General features: G+C 43.1%; 1 protein-coding gene across 2 annotated transcripts in view; it reads left to right on the forward strand.

Moving 5' to 3' along the window:
• LOC120997963 (probable cation-transporting ATPase 13A5) overlaps positions 1–19,902 on the forward strand; it is a 262,081-nt gene that overhangs the window by 26,925 nt on the left and 215,254 nt on the right. For both annotated transcript variants that reach the window (XM_040428345.1, XM_040428346.1), the window contains exons 2-6: positions 3,555–3,728; positions 3,817–3,963; positions 12,371–12,441; positions 15,315–15,395; positions 17,509–17,578. In XM_040428345.1, coding sequence (XP_040284279.1) covers positions 3,555–3,728; positions 3,817–3,963; positions 12,371–12,441; positions 15,315–15,395; positions 17,509–17,578 — 543 coding nt within the window. The remainder of the gene's footprint in view (positions 1–3,554; positions 3,729–3,816; positions 3,964–12,370; positions 12,442–15,314; positions 15,396–17,508; positions 17,579–19,902) is intronic.

A 19,902-nucleotide genomic window follows, 5' to 3' on the forward strand; every position in this document is an offset into this window, starting at 1 on the left:
TAGTAAGAAGATATAAATGGCTGGATTTTAGCACATTTAATAAGGGAATGCTTTAAGTGAGTGAGGGACTGTTTACCCAGTTGTGTGTTTAATACAGATGCTGGCTGGAAGCTAGTCCTGCATTACAAAAACCCCTGTAAGAAAAATAAACTTTTTTCTGTCTCTGAAAAGACAAACTTATTTAAAACAAATTTTTTTACAGGCTTATTGCTAGCACCCCAATAGTATTATGTTGCTAATTGTAAACAATTGTAAATATTTTTTAATTTTAAAACCATTTCAGTGCATTATTAGTGTTGAGCACGAATATTTGAAAAGCAAATTTTTATCTCTAATATCGTCACTTCGAGAATTCGTGAATATTTAGAATATAGTGCTATATATTTGTTTTTCGAATATTCATCATTTTTTCCATCTGAACACATGATTCCTCCCTGTTTGTTGCTTGTGGGCCATTGGCCCACAAGCAACAAGCAGGGAGAAATCATGTGTTCAGATGGAAAAAATGACGAATATTCGAAAAACAAATAAACTGTATAGCACTATATTCTATAGTGCTATATATTCGTTTTTGACCTTTCGTTTCGCCTGTATTGATCATGTAATATTCGCATATTACGCGATCATTACCTGGCCGATTTTCGAGTAAAAAAAAGAATGTAGAATATAACGAATATTTGAATTCGCGAATATTCGACGAATATTCTACTAAATGTTTGAGAAATATCATGAATTCGAATATGACGCCTGCCGCTCATCACTATGCATTATACCTATGTTATTAAAGGCGTTGCATATTGCTGACGGTAACCCACAAACCTATAGACTTCACAGTGCTTGGCTATGTATCTTCTGGACCCTTGTCATACAAGATCACAGTACTCATTTAGGTATATAGTAAAGGCTTGAAGCCCCTGGTCATATCCCTGATGTTTGAGAAAGAATCTGTGCCTCTGAAGGAAATGCAGACAGATTATTAGGCCTGTGACACATCACTCGGTTGAATTGGGAAGTATAGAACAGTTTATTTAAAAGCGTGTTTCTACAGGACTTCCTGGAGTTTTGTAATGGTTCAAGAACCGTACCTCCATTTTTATGTGGATGACTGTTTAGAGCTTCCTCTTCAGTAAAGATTTATGGTTAAATGTATACTGTCATGTTGAACATGGTATCTGAGCTACAGGTAGCTTTTTACAGAGCTGGATTATCAGAGCAGATTGATAAATAGTTTTAAGGGAAAAGATTCAGTAATACTTGTATTTCATTAACTTGTTCATTCTGCTTTTTGAAGTCAAGGAGATGGCCTATTCATTGACTGATATCCTTACTTCTATGACTCTGCATGCAATCACTGATAGGACCACCTCATTGACGTCAAATTCTAGAGTGAGGCCACTGAGGAAGAAGGCTATTCTCCAAAATGCATCTGGCATAAATACAACGGCATAACCCTTACATATTCATTGCATGCCTCAAGGATGAACTAATACATCCACACTCCATATAATTAAAATAAAGTCCAGGAAATCTGGAAACTTACTGCAGCTAGATCGCGTCCCCTCGTTGACGGTGCACATGCGTCGAGCCAGACGCCTCTGGCCACGCCCCCACCGCCGCCGCGCACCTACGTAATGGCTCCATGGACCGCAGCGTCATCCATTGGAACAACAGCTGCGAGGGGAGGGAGGCCAGGGCATGTGACTCGGCGTCAGACGCATCGCACACGGGGGCGTGTTCAGTAACCATAGTGATGTAAACAGTGTAAAGACATGCGGACGATCGCACTGACGCCAGGAAGCATACACGTGCACACGATCTAAATAACAGCGCACCTCCGGGTATATGGAAATGGACCAAAGGGGAAGCAATCAAAACTATGCCAATAAGCACAGAACGATTGCGTAATCCACAATGGCCACCACCATTACACCTTGATTGTGTGTGGTTACAATGGGGCACACCTCCGATCTACCTACACCTGTAACAATGATGTGTATATAACTCCACCGGCTCCCAAGTGTGTGGCTAGTGAAATAACACACACCATCTATACAAATTAAACCACTGTCATACATCAATGGACACAGTGTGCATCATGCAACCAATCCAGGTCATCAGTCGCAGTCCTGCAAGTCTCCACACAATGGTCACTTTCACGCTCATATATTCAAGGTCCTTGGGCGGCTTCATCCAGTACATAGACAAAGGTTCATCAAGCTCATCCAAAATGATCTAGAATGAATAAAAATATGTATCAATATACATTGGTGGTATTCTCAAGAACGTTAGCACTGTTACATGTCTCATACACCAGACTGAATGGTCAAGGACCCCCACGCTGGCGAGCGCTGCACACATTTATCACCCACATAGTTCCCATCTACATTCCGCATTGAGGCCATCAGGCTTCAATGTATGTAACCTGTGTATCCACATGATCTCTCGTTGTTTAAGTAGTCTTTCCCTGTTACCTCCCCGTTTGAGTGGGGGAATGTGATCTATCACCCTAAATTTGAGGTCCTTCTCTCCGTGCCCAGCCTCAACAAAGTGCTTCGGCACAGGGAGATCTCTCCTTTTTTGACGAATCGAATACCTGTGATAGTTCATTCTGGTCTTGACCTCACAAATGGTTTCCCCTACATATAAAAGATTGCAGGGCAAGACAGAAGATAGATCACAAATGAACTAGCACAGGTCAGGAAATGTCGTATTTCAAATTGCGTCTTCAATATCGGGTGTGTGAATTTATCCCCTTTCAACATGTAACTACAGTTAACGCAGCCTAAACACGGATAGCATCCGTATTTCCTACGACCTATGTAGGTCTGAACTGGGGACTTACCTCCAGCCACTTCAGCTTAAACTAACTTATCCCTCAGACTGGCAGCTCGCCTGTAGGACATCAGGGGGGGTACGGCAAATTCCTTAACCATTTTAAAGTTGCTATGCAGTATTGGCCAGTGTTTTTTGATGGCTACCCTCAGTAAATGTGGAGATGAATGGCACCCTAATCTGTTTGTTAGTGTCCCTAGGGGTCCTAGACTCCAGCTTTTGTAATTTTTGTATGCTCTAAATATGAGTAGGTTTATAATGTTTATCATGCACTTATGTCATGTGAGGATATGGTTAAAGATCATGTGACTAGATTGGAGACACGCCTAACCATTGATTGTAATTGATTTGTATTGAACTGTGGGTATATATACCTTGTCATATGCACTGTTATGTAGCTTGATAAAGGCCTCATTGAGCAGGCCGAAACGTCGCTTGGAATAAAGTTTGGGGTCCTCACCCGTTCACTCTATGCTGGAAGTGCTGCCTCGTCATTCGTTTGATATATTTTGTGGAGGAATAGCCGACCTCTGTGGGGAGTTGCACCCGGTACACCGTGTCTGACTGTGCTGCTGCACTATTTGTGTAAAATATATATATATATATATATATATATATATATGTCCATAATACTGCAGTGTGCTGTGCATGATGCCATACAGTAAGGACTGCTGATAATATTGCTATTTTATTGGTTACAGTTTCAACTATCTTGTTTTCAGGAACTTTTTGGCTATAGGATGAGTGTACCATGGATTATTCTGTGTGTGGTTGGCTACTGTTTCTCAGCTGGTATTCTCTTACTCCTCTTTTATTGGAAGCCTGAATGGAGCGTGTGGGCAAACTGTGTCCCTTCATCTTTGGAGAAAGCCAATGTGGTTTTATTAAGAACTACTGTAAGTAGTGTTATCGTTTTCAACAAACAATTTCACTTACAGTATATGCATTTTAAGGTTTATAGTGATATTATATTGTTTTATATAGGATGAAAGAAAGAAATACACCAGGAAGAAGGTTCGTTGGTTAAGCTTGGATGCCTTTGCACATTTATTTCAGAGTGGATTGCAATGTTCTGTCATCTCTGACAAAAATTCCATTTTAAATAATGCTATAAGAAGGCCTGATCTCAAGGTAAGTGCTAAAATAGATTTTTAGCAAAGTTTGTACTCTGAAATGTCATACAATTTTATTAGCCCCTTAGTGACCACACACATTTATTTATTTTTTAAATCGCAGTCCAAGAGCTATAACTTTTTTGTTTTTTCATCAATGTACTTGTATGAGGTCTTATTTTTGGCGAATTTCATTGCCCTTCGTGGTAATGAATCACATTTTTCCTAAAATGGCGGCTACACGTGTGAGGACATGGGGCAAGGAACTCTGGGAAGGTGGGATCACCCAGATTGACATGCATGCATGCAGCCAATCAGCAGCCAGCCAGCACAGTGATGTCACAGCTCTATAAATACCGCAGCCACCTTGGATTCAGACATTTTCCAGCGTCCAGAGTCATGTGAGAAGGCGCTAGGGACAGCGATTGGAAAAAAGAGACAGAAAAAACTATTTATAAGTGCTGCGAAAGGATAGGGAGGAATCATTTCACAGCATCTGAGTGCAAGCAGAGACGTCAGAAGGCCCTAGGGACAGTGATAGAATAGCGATTTGCAAGTGCAGAGAAAGATTATTTGGGGATCCAAATAGCCATTAGACAGCTCTGTCAGTCCAGCTATTTGTTCTTGGGGTACAAGTGCTATGTTGAAAAGCCTTTAGTGGCTTATATCTGTGGAAAAACCAAAATAGATATGCAGTTCACTGCTGCAGGTTTTTCTTGTGAAAGCATATAGGGGCGTATTTCATTAAAAAAAGAAAAATATACAGTACTGACCAAAAGTTTGGACACACCTTCTCATTCAAAGAGTTTTCTTTATTTTCATGACTATGAAGGCATCAAAACTATGAATTAACACATGTGGAATTATATACATAACAAACAAGTGTGAAACAACTGAAAATATGTCATATTCTAGGTTCTTCAAAGTAGCCACCTTTTGCTTTGATTACTGCTTTGCACACTCTTGGCATTCTCTTGATGAGCTTCAAGAGGTAGTCCCCTGAAATGGTCTTCCAACAGTCTTGAAGGAGTTCCCAGAGATGCTTAGCACTTGTTGGCCCTTTTGCCTTCACTCTGTGGTCCAGCTCACCCCAAACCATCTCGATTAGGTTCAGGTCCGGTGACTGTGGAGGCCAGGTCATCTGGCGCAGCACCCCATCACTCTCCTTCATGGTCAAATAGCCCTTACTTTCAAAGTTTTCCCAATTTTTCGGCTGACTGACTGACCTTCATTTCTTAAAGTAATGATGGTCGCTCGTTTTTCTTTACTTAGCTGCTTTTTTCTTGCCATAATACAAATTCTAACAGTCTATTCAGTAGGACTATCAGCTGTGTATCCACCTGACTTCTCCTCAACGCAACTGATGGTCCCAACCCCATTTACAAGGCAAGAAATCCCACTTATTAAACCTGACAGGGCACACCTGTGAAGTGAAAACTATTTCAGGGGACTACCTCTTGAAGCTCATCAAGAAAATGCCAAGAGTGTGCAAAGCAGTAATCAATGCAAAAGGTGGCTACTTTGAAGAACCTAGAATATGACATATTTTCAGTTGTTTCACACTTGTTTGTTATGTAAATAATTCCACATGTGTTAATTCATAGTTTTGATGCCTTCAGTGTGAATCTACAATTTTCATAGTCATGAAAATAAAGAAAACTCTTTGAATGAGAAGGTGTGTCCAAACTTTTGGTCTGTACTGTATCTGCACTGTTGCAGTGATTTCTGTTGAACGCGTATTTCAGTCCTACAAGAAAAATATATATGCAGTTCACTGTTTACGTTATTTCTGGTGAAAGCGAATAGAGGCGTATTTCCGGGTAAAAAAGGAAAATATATACGCACTGTTGCAGGTCTTTCTGGTGAGAGCGCATAGGGGCATATTTCAGTCCTACAAGAAAAATATATACGCACTTCACTGTTTAAGTTTTTCCAGTTAAAGTGTATAGGGGCGTATTTCATTAAAATAGAATAATATGTACGCATTGCACTGTTGCAGTGATTTCTGGTGAAATCGTATAGGGGCGAATTTCATTAACAACAAGAAAAATCTATACGTACTTCACAGCTTAATTTTTAACTGGTGAAATCGAAAAGGAGCATTTTTGTGTAACAAAAAGAAAAATCTATACACACTTCACTGCTTGATTTTTTTCCTGGTGAAAGAGTTTGTTTGTTGGCCTATTTCAGTAAGGCCTCATGCACCAAAAAAAACTGATGAGGCATCCGTTTTTAATTTTTTTTTGGAGGATTCGTTTTTTTTCCACAGATCCCTTGTAATGAATGCCTATCCTTGTCCGCAAATGTGAAAAAAAGTAGGACATGCACTATTTTTATTTATTTTTGCTGAAGGGAAACAGATAACGGACGCGGAACACAAACGGATGAACTATCAGCATTTTTTTGCTGACCCATTGAAATGAATAGGTCCCCATCCTATCCGCAAAAAAAACGGAACGGAGGCCAAGAAAAACAACTGTCATGTGCATGAGGCCTAACAAAAAGAAAAATCAATACACACTTCAGTGCTCAATTTTTCCTGGTGAAATCGTATAGGTGCATTTTTCTTTAACCAAAAGAAAAATATATACACACCTCACTGCTTAATTTTTACCTTTTGAAAGCATTTGCTGGCCTATTTCAGTAACAGAACAAAATAATCTATATACATTTTACTGCTTAATTTTTTTCCTGGTGAAAGCTTAGTGGCTTATTTCACTACTACAAAAAAATATATATTTTCAGTTCACTTCTGCAGTTATTTTTTGGTGCCACCCTGTGGTCTACTCATGCTGCTGCCACCTCCACACTCTGTCATTGTGCCATCTGTGGCTTCCTAATGCTGATACCAACTCTGGACTCTGTCATTGTGCCACTATGTGGCTTCCTAATGATGATGCTGCTGCCACCTCCAAAATCTCTCACTGTGCCACTCTGTTGCGTACTCATGCTGCTGCCACCTCCAGACTCTGTCATTGTGCCACTATGTGGCTTCCTCATACTGCTGCCAACGCCAGACTCTGTCATTGTGCCATTCGCTGGCCTCCTCATGCTGCTTCCACCTCACCACTATGTCATAGGTCCACTCTGTGAACTTCTCATGCTGTTCCCACCCTCCCCACTTCATGACTGGTCCACTATTTTTGCTTTCGGCCTGGCTGACATCATTTATTTGACACTTCTTCTGATCTTTCAGAAGGAAGGAAAAATGAGATGCACAATGGATCCTGTCTCTGTAGCAGCTTTAAGGCCTGTATTGTCCCATCAGAATTGACTTATGATTTGGTAGCCGAAAGCAGGAGTGGGTACAAAATACAGAAGACATGCAAATATTCCATTCACGTGTCATCTCTTTTTTGGATCCATTCCTGTTTTGTTTGGCATTAGCAATACTGATGGATTACTGACCGAGTGAAGGCGTATGCTCCACAAACAGGATCCGTTTTTTGTGGGTTGTTGTTCTGATGGATCAGAGGAAGGGAAAAATAATCAGTGACGTCAACACAAACTTACTGCTGACACCCTCTCCACTCTTTCAGGGGGGCTATACTTGTATAAGAGTTTAATAGAACAGGTTCTGTAGACATCTATGTGGAATCAGCTGATGAGGGTGTAAAAGGAGTGCGCTTCTTGATGCTAACAGCTTTCTGTAAGGCTGAGTTGATACTTCAGTTATTTGGTCAGTTTTGGCCCTGTGACTGCTCAAATAAGTGAAGTATGCAGTGATTCTAAGGCCTCTTTCACGCGGGTGAGTTTTCCACGCGGGTGCAATGCATGAGGTGAACGCATTGCACACACACTGAATCCGGACCCATTCATTTCTATGGGGCTGTGCACATGAGCGGTGATTTTCACGCATCACTTGTGCGTTGCGTGAAAATCGCAGCATGCTCTATATTGTGCGTTTTTTTCACACAAAGCAGGCCCCATAGAAGTGAATGGGGCTGCGTGAAAATCACAAGCATCCGCAAGCAAGTGCGGATGTGGTGCGATTTTCACGCATGGTTGCTAAGGAGACGATCGGGATGGGAACCCGATCTTTATTATGTTCCCTTACAACATGGTTATAAGGGAAAATAATAGCATTCTTAATACAGAATGCTTAGTAAAATGTCCATTGAGGGGTTAAAAATATTAAACAAATCTAACTCACCCCATCCACTTGGTCGCGTAGCAGATCTCCTCTTCTTTCTTCAGGACCTGGGGAAAGGACCTTTGATGTCACTGCGCTCATCACATGGTCCATCACCATGGTGATGGATCATGTGATGGACCATGTGATGAGCGCAGTGACATCATCAAAGGTCCTTTTACCCAGGTCCTGAAGAAAGAAGAGGAGATCCGCTGCTCAACCAAGTGGATGGGGTGAGTTAAATTTGTTTATTATTTTGAACCCCTCAATGGACATTTAACTAAGCATTCTGTATTAATAATGCTATTATTTTCCCTTATAACTATGTTATAAGGGAAAATAATAAAATCTACAGAACACCTAACCCAAACCTGAACTTCTGTGAAGAAGTCCGGGTTTGGGTCTGGGTACCAAACATGCCGATTTTTCGCACGCGCGTGCAAAACGCATTAAAACGCTTTGCACTCGCGCTGAAAAATTTAGCATTTTCCCGCGACGCACCCGCATCCTATCCGGCCCTCACACGAGACGCCTGTGTGAAAGAGGCCTAAGAGCGACGCCTGTTATCTGCATGTCATACTGACTTACAGCATTATTTCACTACCACAGCAGACTCCCTATGCGTGTTACTGTAAGGCACAGTGTTCTACACCACTATAAAGGCTCTCTGCAACCAGGAAATAGCTGCTTTTTTAACGTAATTCACCGTGAATAAATTCGGATCGGCACAAATCTTTCCGAAAAGATTCTCTACATGTAATGATTGATTAAAGCCAGCTGTTTAGCTAAAACCCCCTATGTTTACATCAGTAAAAAGGTGTATTAGTGGTGACTAAGGGGTCAAGTATCTGGTAGGGGTTACTAGTTATCATTGAAGAGATTCAGATGGTGTATAGAGGCATACTTAGATGTAATGTTCCATGTAAAAAATGCAAATTAGCTCTCCTCCTCAAGGAAAAAAACCTGACTTAGGCCTCGTGCACACAAATGTGTGCGCCCCGTGGCCGTGCTGGCAAAATGTGGGCCGCAATGCACGAACACCGACTGTGGGACAACCGCAGCAGATTGCAGACCCATTCACTTTAATGGGTCCGCGATCCGTCCGTTTCGCAAAAAGATAGGACATGTTCTATCTTTTTGCCGAACGCAAGTATGGGACGAAACCCCACGGAAGCACTCCGTAGTGCTTCCATAGTGTTCCGTTCCGCACCACTCCACATCTCAGGATTTGCGGACCCATAGCTGTATCAAAGGCATCTCATCTACTGTAATCAAATGTGCTCTGTACTGACAACAAAAAAAGATCCCCAAAACAAGTGTCTTTCTTCTAGAGGACACCCTGGTTTACTATTATTAGAACTTTCCTTTTGGATATTTGGAAAATATATAAAGCATTTCAGGATAAAAATATAGATAAATACAGGGGCGTAACAATTAACATTGGGGTTCCATAGCAAAACATGGAATGGGACCCCACTCAACCATGACCACTTCCTACAGTGAGTTCAGAAAAGCCTATGATTGGATTCCCTAATGCACATGGCCAATGCACACAGTGATGTCAGAAGTCGGGGATAATAATGTAATATTAGTGATGCATTTATAGTGGAAAATGCAGACCGTTATATCAGTGCAGGGATAGCGTAGACGATGTCACAGTATAGTGATAAACAGCAGAGTCGCAATACAGAAATAATGGCACAGTGATGTCACAGTACAGAGGTCATGAACACAGTGATGTTACTGTATAGAGGTCATGAACACAGTGATACCACAGTACTGGGATAAAGTACACAGTGAGGTCACAGTACAGGGAATATGTACACAATAATGTCCTAGTACAGGCATAATAAACACAGATGTCACAACCATAATACAGACAATGATGTCACAGTACAGGGATGATAAGCACAGTGATGTTACATTATAGGGATAATGTACACCATAATGTTGCAGTACAGATAATGCAAACAGCGATGTCACAGTACAGGGATAATGCACAGTGATGTCACAGTACAGAGGTCATGAACACAGTGATGTTACTGTATAGAGGTCATGAACACAGTGATGTCACAGTACAGAGGTCATGAACACAGTGATGTCACAGTATAGGGATAATCTAATCAGTGAGGCAGGTTAAATGCACACAGTGATGTTACCCTTCACACAGGGCAACCATGAGAATTGATGTCAAATTTATAATGGGGACACTTTTAATTTTTTTTCTTTCACCTTACGTTTCACAACTAATTACACCTTTTCAGTCGACATGGCCCCCTAAGTTTTTGGGCTCCATAACAGCTGCTATGTCTGCCCATGGATATATACAGTCTGTTCATGAAGACCGCCCCTTTCCAAATGCTGTATACGCTCAGGAACACCTATGTGAACCCAGGGCGGTTCTAGGTGAAATGGGGCCCTGGGGGCGCCACATGACACTTGCATTTGTTTACAATACGGGATGTTAAAGTCAGCAAGTGGCAAAGCAACATGTACAAGTAAAAATTTCTTTAATATTTATCAATCCCACCAAAATCAGTTAGGTCTGGCAGAGTTGTGTCTTGATTAGTATTGCAGATGGGGTATATGGAGCTTGGTTCTCTTGATGAAAAAACCCCTTTAAAGGGGTAATCCCACAAATCCATTGCAATTCATAACCTGCTTAAACGTTTGTTTAAATTTGCTTTTTATTCACATATTTTCCCACTATGGTTATGGAAAATGCCCCTGACCATAAGGCTAGCAGGTCCATGGTCTTGGCAGAAAACTTAGGGGCACATCTATTAAGACCGGCGTTTTAGACGCCGCTCTTAATTAGGACCTGCGCTGGCAGTGGACCACTGAAATTATGTAGAGGCGCTGGCCTATATACATAACTTTGGCGTATCCACCGCGATTCTAAATGTAATACAGCTTTCCTGCCGTCTTCCATTTAGACCTACCGGCCTGTCCTCTTCCCTGCGACACCCTCTTTTTTTTAGACCTGGCTTGAACGGGGAAGAAGCACATGCACATCATGAGTCATCCCAGGCACCATCTCACCCGTCCCAGTGCCAGTGTACTAGCCCGCCCTGGTTCTGTTTGGAGAACGTTGGACTGGAGAAATGTGCATTTGGGGGGGGGGGGGGGGCAGCAGTTACTGGTAGGTTGGTTGATTAAACTGGATCAGATCCATCACAGGCACCATCTCGCCCATGCCAGTGTACAGTACTGGGGCCTGCGGGGTTATTATTAGCACTGCAGCGCCACCACACTGTCCTGTCCCACACAGAAAGAAATAGAATTATAGCATAGTAGTTAGTTGCGGGCCGGCCCTGTGTGAACCATGGAATCAAGCAGCCTTTGGGGATCATTTACTAAAGAATGGTGTTTTACACACTATGGTGAATGGTGCAGGCCTCATAATTTATTTGTTGCTCTGTTTTCACAAAAACTTGCAAAGTTTGCAAGCCAAAAAATTGGCATACACATGTCTTTCTAGTGGACCTAGCCTGTCCATTCATTTACACGTCCATCATACAGTATAATACTGACTGAGCTGCAGCGATCAGCTAATCTTTGGGCCAGCCTAAATTTAAAAATAGAAGTTTATTTATTGCTCTAATGCAGTGATGCTCAACCTGCGGCCCTCCAGCTGTTGCAAAACTACAACTCCCAGCATGCTCTAATAGCTGAATGCTGTCCAGGCATGCTGGGAGTTGTAGTTTTGCAACAGCTGGAGGGCCACATGTTGAGCATCCCTGCAACTAATGCATTTAAAGTAGCAAATGATCTTGATTAAATGTACCGTATCCCAATATTTAAAAGCGAAGATTTATGAAACTGTCTAAAAGAAAACGTTTTGTTACCAAAAACAACCAATCGCAGGCTCAGCACAGCTTTCATTCCTTATGTTCCGTTTTTTCTTGAAAAATTAAAGCTTATCTGTGATGGACTGCTATGGGCAGTTTTCATATATCTACACCTTTGTGTCAACTCCCCAAAAAATTGTCTGTACATATGCAGTGACATGGAGGGGAGGCGAGGATGGGAGGATTGCTTGTGGTGATGATGGTGGTAGTCGTACTCACAGTTCAAAGCAGCTAGCTGTGACTGGAGGGCAGGAGGATGCAACCTTTCTTCCCTTGGGCACACCATTGTGCTGGCACTCCTGCCTGGTGGTAGTTGGGGTGCCCTTGATGGTAAGCAGTTTGGCTGGGTGCAAGGTAGTAGTAAGGATGCAGGGCTGGCACTGCACGTACCCATGTTGTCATGTTGAACTATTCAAAAAAGGACATGCTATTTCTTGTTGCAGGTTAAATTCATTCGAGTGCAGAAAATTCGATATGTGTGGAATTTCAGTCAAAAGAAGTTTGAAAACATCGGGTGAGTGCCTTTACAGTTTATTCACACAACTGTGTCCAATTTTCTGCCTGCGGAAAAAGGGATTATTCCATTTTTTTCTCCCTCCTGCCAATAGAAATGGCTGTTCAGAACTCAAAGAATGGATCAGTAAAGGACCAGCAGAGAGATTCTCATATCAGGCACAAGGATTCATTAGGAGAACGGATGTGTCAAAATCCCATTGACTTGAGTTGAGTTCTTGTGTTGTCTTTTTTAAAAGCAGAGTTAGCTCTTAGTGTTAATACTGTATATAGCCGTGCATTTTATAGACCACAATATTGCTACAATGAACATCTGAGACAGTCCAAGAAAAACTTTAAAGGGGTTGTCTCAACTCCTACTTTGCTCTGCAGGTCTATGTGCGCCATTTTCTAGCTGGTGCAGACGAGACTGCTTACTTTGAGTGCTGGCATAGGGAAGCAGGGTGTGTGTGCTCCAAAATCCCGAGGCTGCTAGTGTATTAGAATCATTAGCAGCCTTGGCGCAGTGGAACTTCAGAAGATAGTTTTTTTTCCCTGTTGTAATAGTTGTATGGAACAACTCCAAGGCTTTGGAGCATGCCCTGAAGCTGTTCTATAGGAGGAACAATGTGCAGCCAGGTACAGGAGCTTAGGCAATTAGAGATACGAGGTGGTTGGGGCTGGACTCTATGGGGGGCTGGACTCTATGTGAGCTTGCTCCTGCAATTCCTGGCCACTAGAAAAGCCAACTGTTTCACTAACAGTGCGCAAGCACGGCCACCGCTGCTGTATTGCAATGGTGGCCATAACCCCTTGAATTGAGCAGGGTCTGAAAGGTTTGAAAATGTCAACTAATGGGTCACAAAGGCCTAATGAAAAATAGACACACATTAGTAAATCACTTAACATACAGTTATACACAAAATAAAGAAGACTTGATGAGGTGAGACAACCCCTTTCAGCTCTGGAGTTTTTTTGTTTTTGCATTTTCATTTTTCACCCTCTGCCCTTTCCGGGTCCCTAACTTTTTTATTTTTTTTGTTCACATAGACATATGAGGCTTGTTTGCATTTTCTAATTTCACCTCACATTTAATATTGAATACAATGTAGTGGGGAGCTGGAAAAAAATTCCAAATGGGGTGAAATTGGAAAAAAAACGCAATTCCACAATAGTTTTATGGGTTTTATTTTTATGGTGTTCCCTGTGTTATTAAACTGACCTGCTACTGTCATTCTCCAGGTTAGTACATTACCAAATATGTATAGTTTTTTTGACTTTTTTTATATATTTTTTCTGTTTCACTATTTGCAATATATGATAAATATTTTTATATTTTAATAGTACTTTTTTGCATGTGGAGATGTCAATGTGTATTTTTTTATTGTTTATGTATTTTTATTTTATTTTTAAGGAAAGGAGGGGTGATTACAATTTTTTTTTATTTTTTAAAAACCTTTTTTTAAACTTTTTATAGTTCCCATAGGATACTATGAAAAGCAATCAATGCATTAGCATTGAGTCTATGTGGATTTTACTATGTTTCTATGAAGGGGGCTCCATAGGAACTAATGTGTGGCAGCCTGGTGAAATCGAAGAGTACAAAGGCTGCTGCACACACAGACCGGCTCCCCAATTCTTGCAGGGGGGAGCTGGAACACCCCCAGAAACACATACTTCCGTGTTTTTGCGCGCTCCCGATGTTGTGGTCATGTTTGACCATGGCATCTGAGGGGTTAAAAGCCTGCGATCAGCTTTACCATCAGTCAGGGACATTAGGCTTGGTGTCTGCTGTTTAAAACATCTTTAAAGTCCCACCCAGCACCATACATGTATGGCACTCGTTAGGAGGGGGTTAAATGTGTTTTCCAGATTGCATCCATATCCTTTATAATACTATAATAATTTATAAAGACAGTTGTAATTTTTAGCTGTAATGTTATCTCCATGGCAACAGCGACAGCGAAAAGAGTGTCTATGTAAGTAGCTGGGTAGGAGGAGCTATAAACCAGCTGGACATAGTTAGGGGCAGTAATAGGGTAGTGTCTATGTAACTAGCTGGTAGGAGGAGCTATAAACTTAGCTGGACATTGTTAGGGGCAGGGATACGGGAGTATCTATGTAACTAGCTGGGTGGGAGGAGCTATAAACTAGTTAGGTGTTAGGGGCAGTGATAGGGGAGTGTCTATGTAACTAGCTGGTGGGAGGAGCTATAAACTAGCTGGACATTGTTAGGGGCGGTGCTGGAGCTGTGGCAGAGAAAGGAGAACTGCATCATGGGTTTGGTTGGATACAGCAACAGGAAGTGCTACATAACAGGATGTAACAACCAGAGTGATCGGTTTACATGGTAAAAATGGGTTGGGAGAGTACAAATAAAAAAAAAAAGCATGAGGAAGATGTACTTGAGGAAAACTACAGGAACAAATCTGTTAAAATTGTGGTAATATAGAGGTTATGGAAAGCATTAACATCATCCCTTGTCCACACAATAAGGGGATAAATAACCGATCGGTGAGGTCTGATTTCTGGGATCCCCACTATTTCCCTGTCCTGAAGGGTCGGCTGCTCTAGCATGTGCCCTGCCACTCTATTCTGTCTCCATGGACTGATGGAGATCGCCGAGCGCTATACTTGGGACCCTCGTTCTCGGGATTGGTTCGCAAATCACACTGAACAGTTACTTCTCTCCTATTCTGTGGATAAGAGATAACTTTTAATAATTGGCACAACCCCTTTAAAATATTGAACCCATTGAAAATAAATCCATCAATTCCCTTGGTAATTCAAAAGACCCGAAGCCAAACAAGCTTTGGAAAGGACGGCACGTTTAATATTTTGGACTAGGAAACTGTAGTTATGTGTTTATGTATTCTGCAATTTCTCTTATTGCAGCACCTTGGAGGATGAGCACTCTTGTTTTAGCATACACTCCTACTATGCATCTGGCTTAACAGAAGAGGAGCAGGCTATAAGGTAATCATTAGAAATCATCCTTAAAGGGATTCTGTCACCTCATTTTCGGTTATAGAGCTGCGGACATGCACGGCTAGATCGCCGCTAGCATGTCCGCAATATACCTGTCCTATAGGGCTGTGTCCTTTTATTTTGTTTCAAAAATGATTTTTGAGATATGTAAATGAGCCTTGTAAGGTGCCCAAGGGGCTGTACTAACCTTCCTGGTGCCCAGCCACGCCCCCCTGTGAAGGAGCCCAGCACCGCCTGCGTCCTCTGAATCTCCTCCTTTCGTCACAGTTAGATTGCCGTAATCTTGCGATGCGTGAGCTCGCACATGCGCAGTTCCTCCCCTGAGGCTAATGCCAGCACTGCGCATGCGCAAGCTTGCGCATCGCGAGATTACGGCAATCTAACTGTGACGAAAGGAGGAGATTCGGAGGACATAGGCGGTGCTGGGCTCCTTCACAGGGGGGCGTGGCTGGGCACCAGGAAGGTTAGTACAGCCCCTTGGGCACCTTACAAGGCTCATTTGCATATCTCTAAAATCATTTTTTAAACAAAATAAAAGGACACAGCTGTCACGGCTGAGGATGGGGGAAATCCTCAGCCGTGCGATGTCAGTTGATGTTTTGGCTGCTCGGCCAGGACAGCAGGATTAGGGAGCAGGTCACCTCCTAAAGCGTCCCTAACCTGACCCTAACTCCTAGCTGCATGGGCCGACCTTTAAGGTAGGAGGACCCATGCTCCGGAACCTCGGATCCCTAACTCACCCTCCGACCGGTCCCTGGACTAGGAGTCAAGGTAAGACGGCCTGTTCCTACTGTACACGGAGGAACAGGGGTCTCACTGGCCAAGCTGCAGGGAAAAAGGGGACACAAACAAACTTACGGATATGGCAGGTGAACTATCCGAGTTCCACCTACCTGCCACAGCCCTGCTGACTGGATCCCTGTGCAAACAGGCATCCAGATCCATAAGCTGCACAAAACAAGATAGGACAGGAAAACATCAAATAGACATCACACATAAACTTAACATAAACTAAAATGTGACATATGGTTTATGAACCACAAGGGTGGCTCTCACAGGCAGTTGGTATACACAGGAGGTTGCTATCAGCAAGCATGCTGAAGCAACCTACTGAGCCCTGCCAAACACCAAGGCTATATAGGCCTAAGAGGCCACACCCAACAGTCAGACCCACCCAGTGACATCACACACACTGGGAAGGGAGTTAACCCTTCCAGCACCACAGAAGGGAAACACACATACATAAAGGAAAGTGCACACAAAAACATACAACACAGTGCACACAACACACACACCTAACAAAAAGGTTGCTAGGTGTGACCGCATGCCAGGGCAGCAAGCTGCCTAGCAACGCTCAGGCTGCTCTGCTGCTAAACCCCAACACTGGTTGCCCGCAGCAACCACAAGTGAGGCCACAGACAAGCGGCCCTCACCCGTGGTTGAAGACCCATGCAAAACTGCCGGCAACTGCATGCGGTAAGAAGTCACGGTCATGGGCCTGGCCGTGACAACAGCCCTATAGGACAGGTATATTGCGGACATGCTAGCGGCGATCTAGCCGTGCATGTCCACAGCTCTATAACCGAAAACGAGGTGACAGAATCCCTTTAATTCTTGTATTGTATCTAGGATTTTGAATAACGTAAGATTATACTGTGACTTGTATAGAAAGGGAACTAAACATCCTGATATGGCCACAACATAATAGAGAAAATTAGTGTTAAATGGGTTATTCATTTTCTGAAAAACAAACAATAGCAAATGCTACAAATAAATGAAACCAATCCAGTACGTATCTCTTCAATTTCCTGTCTCTGTGTCCAATATACCAATGAGATGAGTATTGAACAAGGAGAATTGTTGCATAAGGACCCAGAGTGCAGTGTAATAAGGTGAGGCCCAGAATGCAGCACAATAAAGCTACTCCCCCCTTCCCTCAACATGCAAATCAATGCATTCTATTCATAACTATGCATTTCTGGCGGTCATACGAAGTCACTCCCTTAAACTACACTTTTAATATACAAGCCTTGTGGCAATTAGTAACTATGATTGCCTTTTTTTAAATGGCATAATTTTTATTTCTTTCAAACCATTTTAGGAATTTAATATGTGGACATAATACCATTGAAGTTGAAGTTGCACCACTTTGGAAACTCTTAATTTTTAAGGTACAATGTATTCTTTTCCATAACCATAATTAAAATCATACAGTATGTTCACTGTTGAAGACTATTCTGCAGTTTGCACATAAAATGTATCTAAATGTTGGTTAGCTTTGTAAAGTATTGCTTTAATAACCAGGAAAACATACAGTTACATACAGTCCATGTTAAAATCCAGAGCTGCATTCACAGTTCTGCAGACATCAGAGTGGACTTGTTCTGGTAATTTTAGTTCTTGGATATTCAACCAATATTATGTAATTTCATGCAGGAAAAACGGTTATAGGAGCTGATTATACAGCATGCATTTGTTGACCAGTTTTGTGATTATATCTAGAAGAAAATAGCAGAACTCTGCAGGCTACATAAAACTCAGTATTAGGCCTCATGCACACGACAGTATTTTTTCACGGTCCCCAAAAGGGGTTCCGTTGGTCCGTGATCCGTGACCGTTTTTTCTTCTGTGGGTCTTCCTTGATTTTTGGAGGATCCACGGACATGAAAAAAAAGTCGTTTTGGTGTCCGCCTGGTCGAGCGGAGCCAAACGGATCCGTCCTGACTTTCAATGCAAGTCAATGGGGACGGATCCGTTTGACGTTGACACAATATGGTGCAATTGCAAACGGATCCGTCCCCCATTGACTTTCAATGTAAAGTCAGGAGTTAATATACCATAGGATCGCAGTTTTCTCCAATCCGATGGTATATTTTAACTTGAAGCGTCCCCATCACCATGGGAACGCCTCTATGTTAGAATATACCATCGGATTTGAGTTAGAACGTGAAACTCCTATCCGACAGTATATTCTAACACAGAGGCGTTCCCATAGTGATGGGGACGCTTCTAGTTAGAATATACTACGAATTGTGTACATGACTGCCCCCTGCTGCCTGGCAGCACCCGATCTCTTACAGGGGACTGTGATCCTCACAATTAACCCCTCGTGTGCCGCACCTGAAGGGGTTAATTGTGCGTATCATAGCCCCCTGTAAGAGATCAGGGGCTGCCAGGCAGCAGGGGGCAGACCCCCCTTGGCCCCCCTCCCTCCCTCTATTGTATTAATTTCATTGGTGGCACAGTGTGCGGCCCCCCCTGATCCCCCCCCTCCCTGCCTCTATTGTATTATTTTCATTGGTGGCCCAGTGTGCGGCCCCCCCTCCCTCTATTGTATTTTCATTGGTGGCACAGTGTGCGGCCTCCCTTCTCCCCCCCCCCATCATTGGTGGCAGCGGAGAGTTCCGATCGGAGTCCCAGTTTAATCGCTGGGGCTCCGATCGGTAACCATGGCAACTGGGACGCTACTGCAGTCCTGGTTGCCATGGTTACTTAGCAATATTAGAAGCATCATACTTACCTGCTGCGCTGTCTGTGACCGGCCGGGAGCTCCTCCTACTGGTAAGTGACAGGTCTGTGCGGCGCATTGCTTAATGATCTGTCACTTACCAGTAGGAGGAGCTCCCGTCCGGTCACAGACAGCGCAGTAGGTAAGTATGATGCTTCTAATATTGCTAAGTAAGGGGAGGCCGCACACTGGCCACCAATGAAAATAATACAATAGAGGGAGGGAGGGGGGGCCGGGGGGGCCGCACACTGTGCCACCAATGAAAATAATACAATAGAGGGAGGGAGGGGGGGCCGGCGGGGGCCGCACACTGTGCCACCAATGAAAATAATACAATAGAGGGAGGGGGGGCCGGGGGGGCGCACACTGTGCCACCAATGAAAATAATACAATAGAGGGAGGGAGGGGGGCCGGGAGGGGCCGCACTGGCCACCAATGAAATTAAAACTGGGGAGGGAGGGGGGTCTGCCCCCTGCTGCCTGGCAGCCCCTGATCTCTTATAGGGGGCTTTGATATGCACAATTATCCCCTCAGGTGCAGCACCTGAGGGGTTAATTGTGTGGATCACAGCCCCCTGTAAGAGATCGGGTGCTGCCAGGCAGCAGGGGGCAGTCATGTACACAGTTCATAGTATATTCTAACTAGAAGCGTCCCCATCACTATGGGAATGCCTCTGTGTTAGAACATACTGTCGGATATGAGTTTTCACGAAGTGAAAACTCAGCTCTGAAAAAGCTTTTATGCAGACGGATCTTCGGATCCGTCTGTATGAAAGTAACCTACGGATCACGGACGCGGATGCCAATCTTGTGTGCATCCGTGTTCTGTCACGGACCCATTGACTTGAATGGGTCCGTGAACTGTTGTCCGTCAAAAAAAAGGACAGGTCATATTTTTTTGACGGACAGGAAACACGGATCACGGATGCGGCTGCAAAACGGTGCATTTTCCGATTTTTCCACGGACCCATTGAAAGTCAATGGGTCC

Source organism: Bufo bufo, chromosome 4 (genome assembly GCF_905171765.1).
Source record: "Bufo bufo chromosome 4, aBufBuf1.1, whole genome shotgun sequence".
NCBI lineage: Eukaryota > Metazoa > Chordata > Amphibia > Anura > Bufonidae > Bufo > Bufo bufo.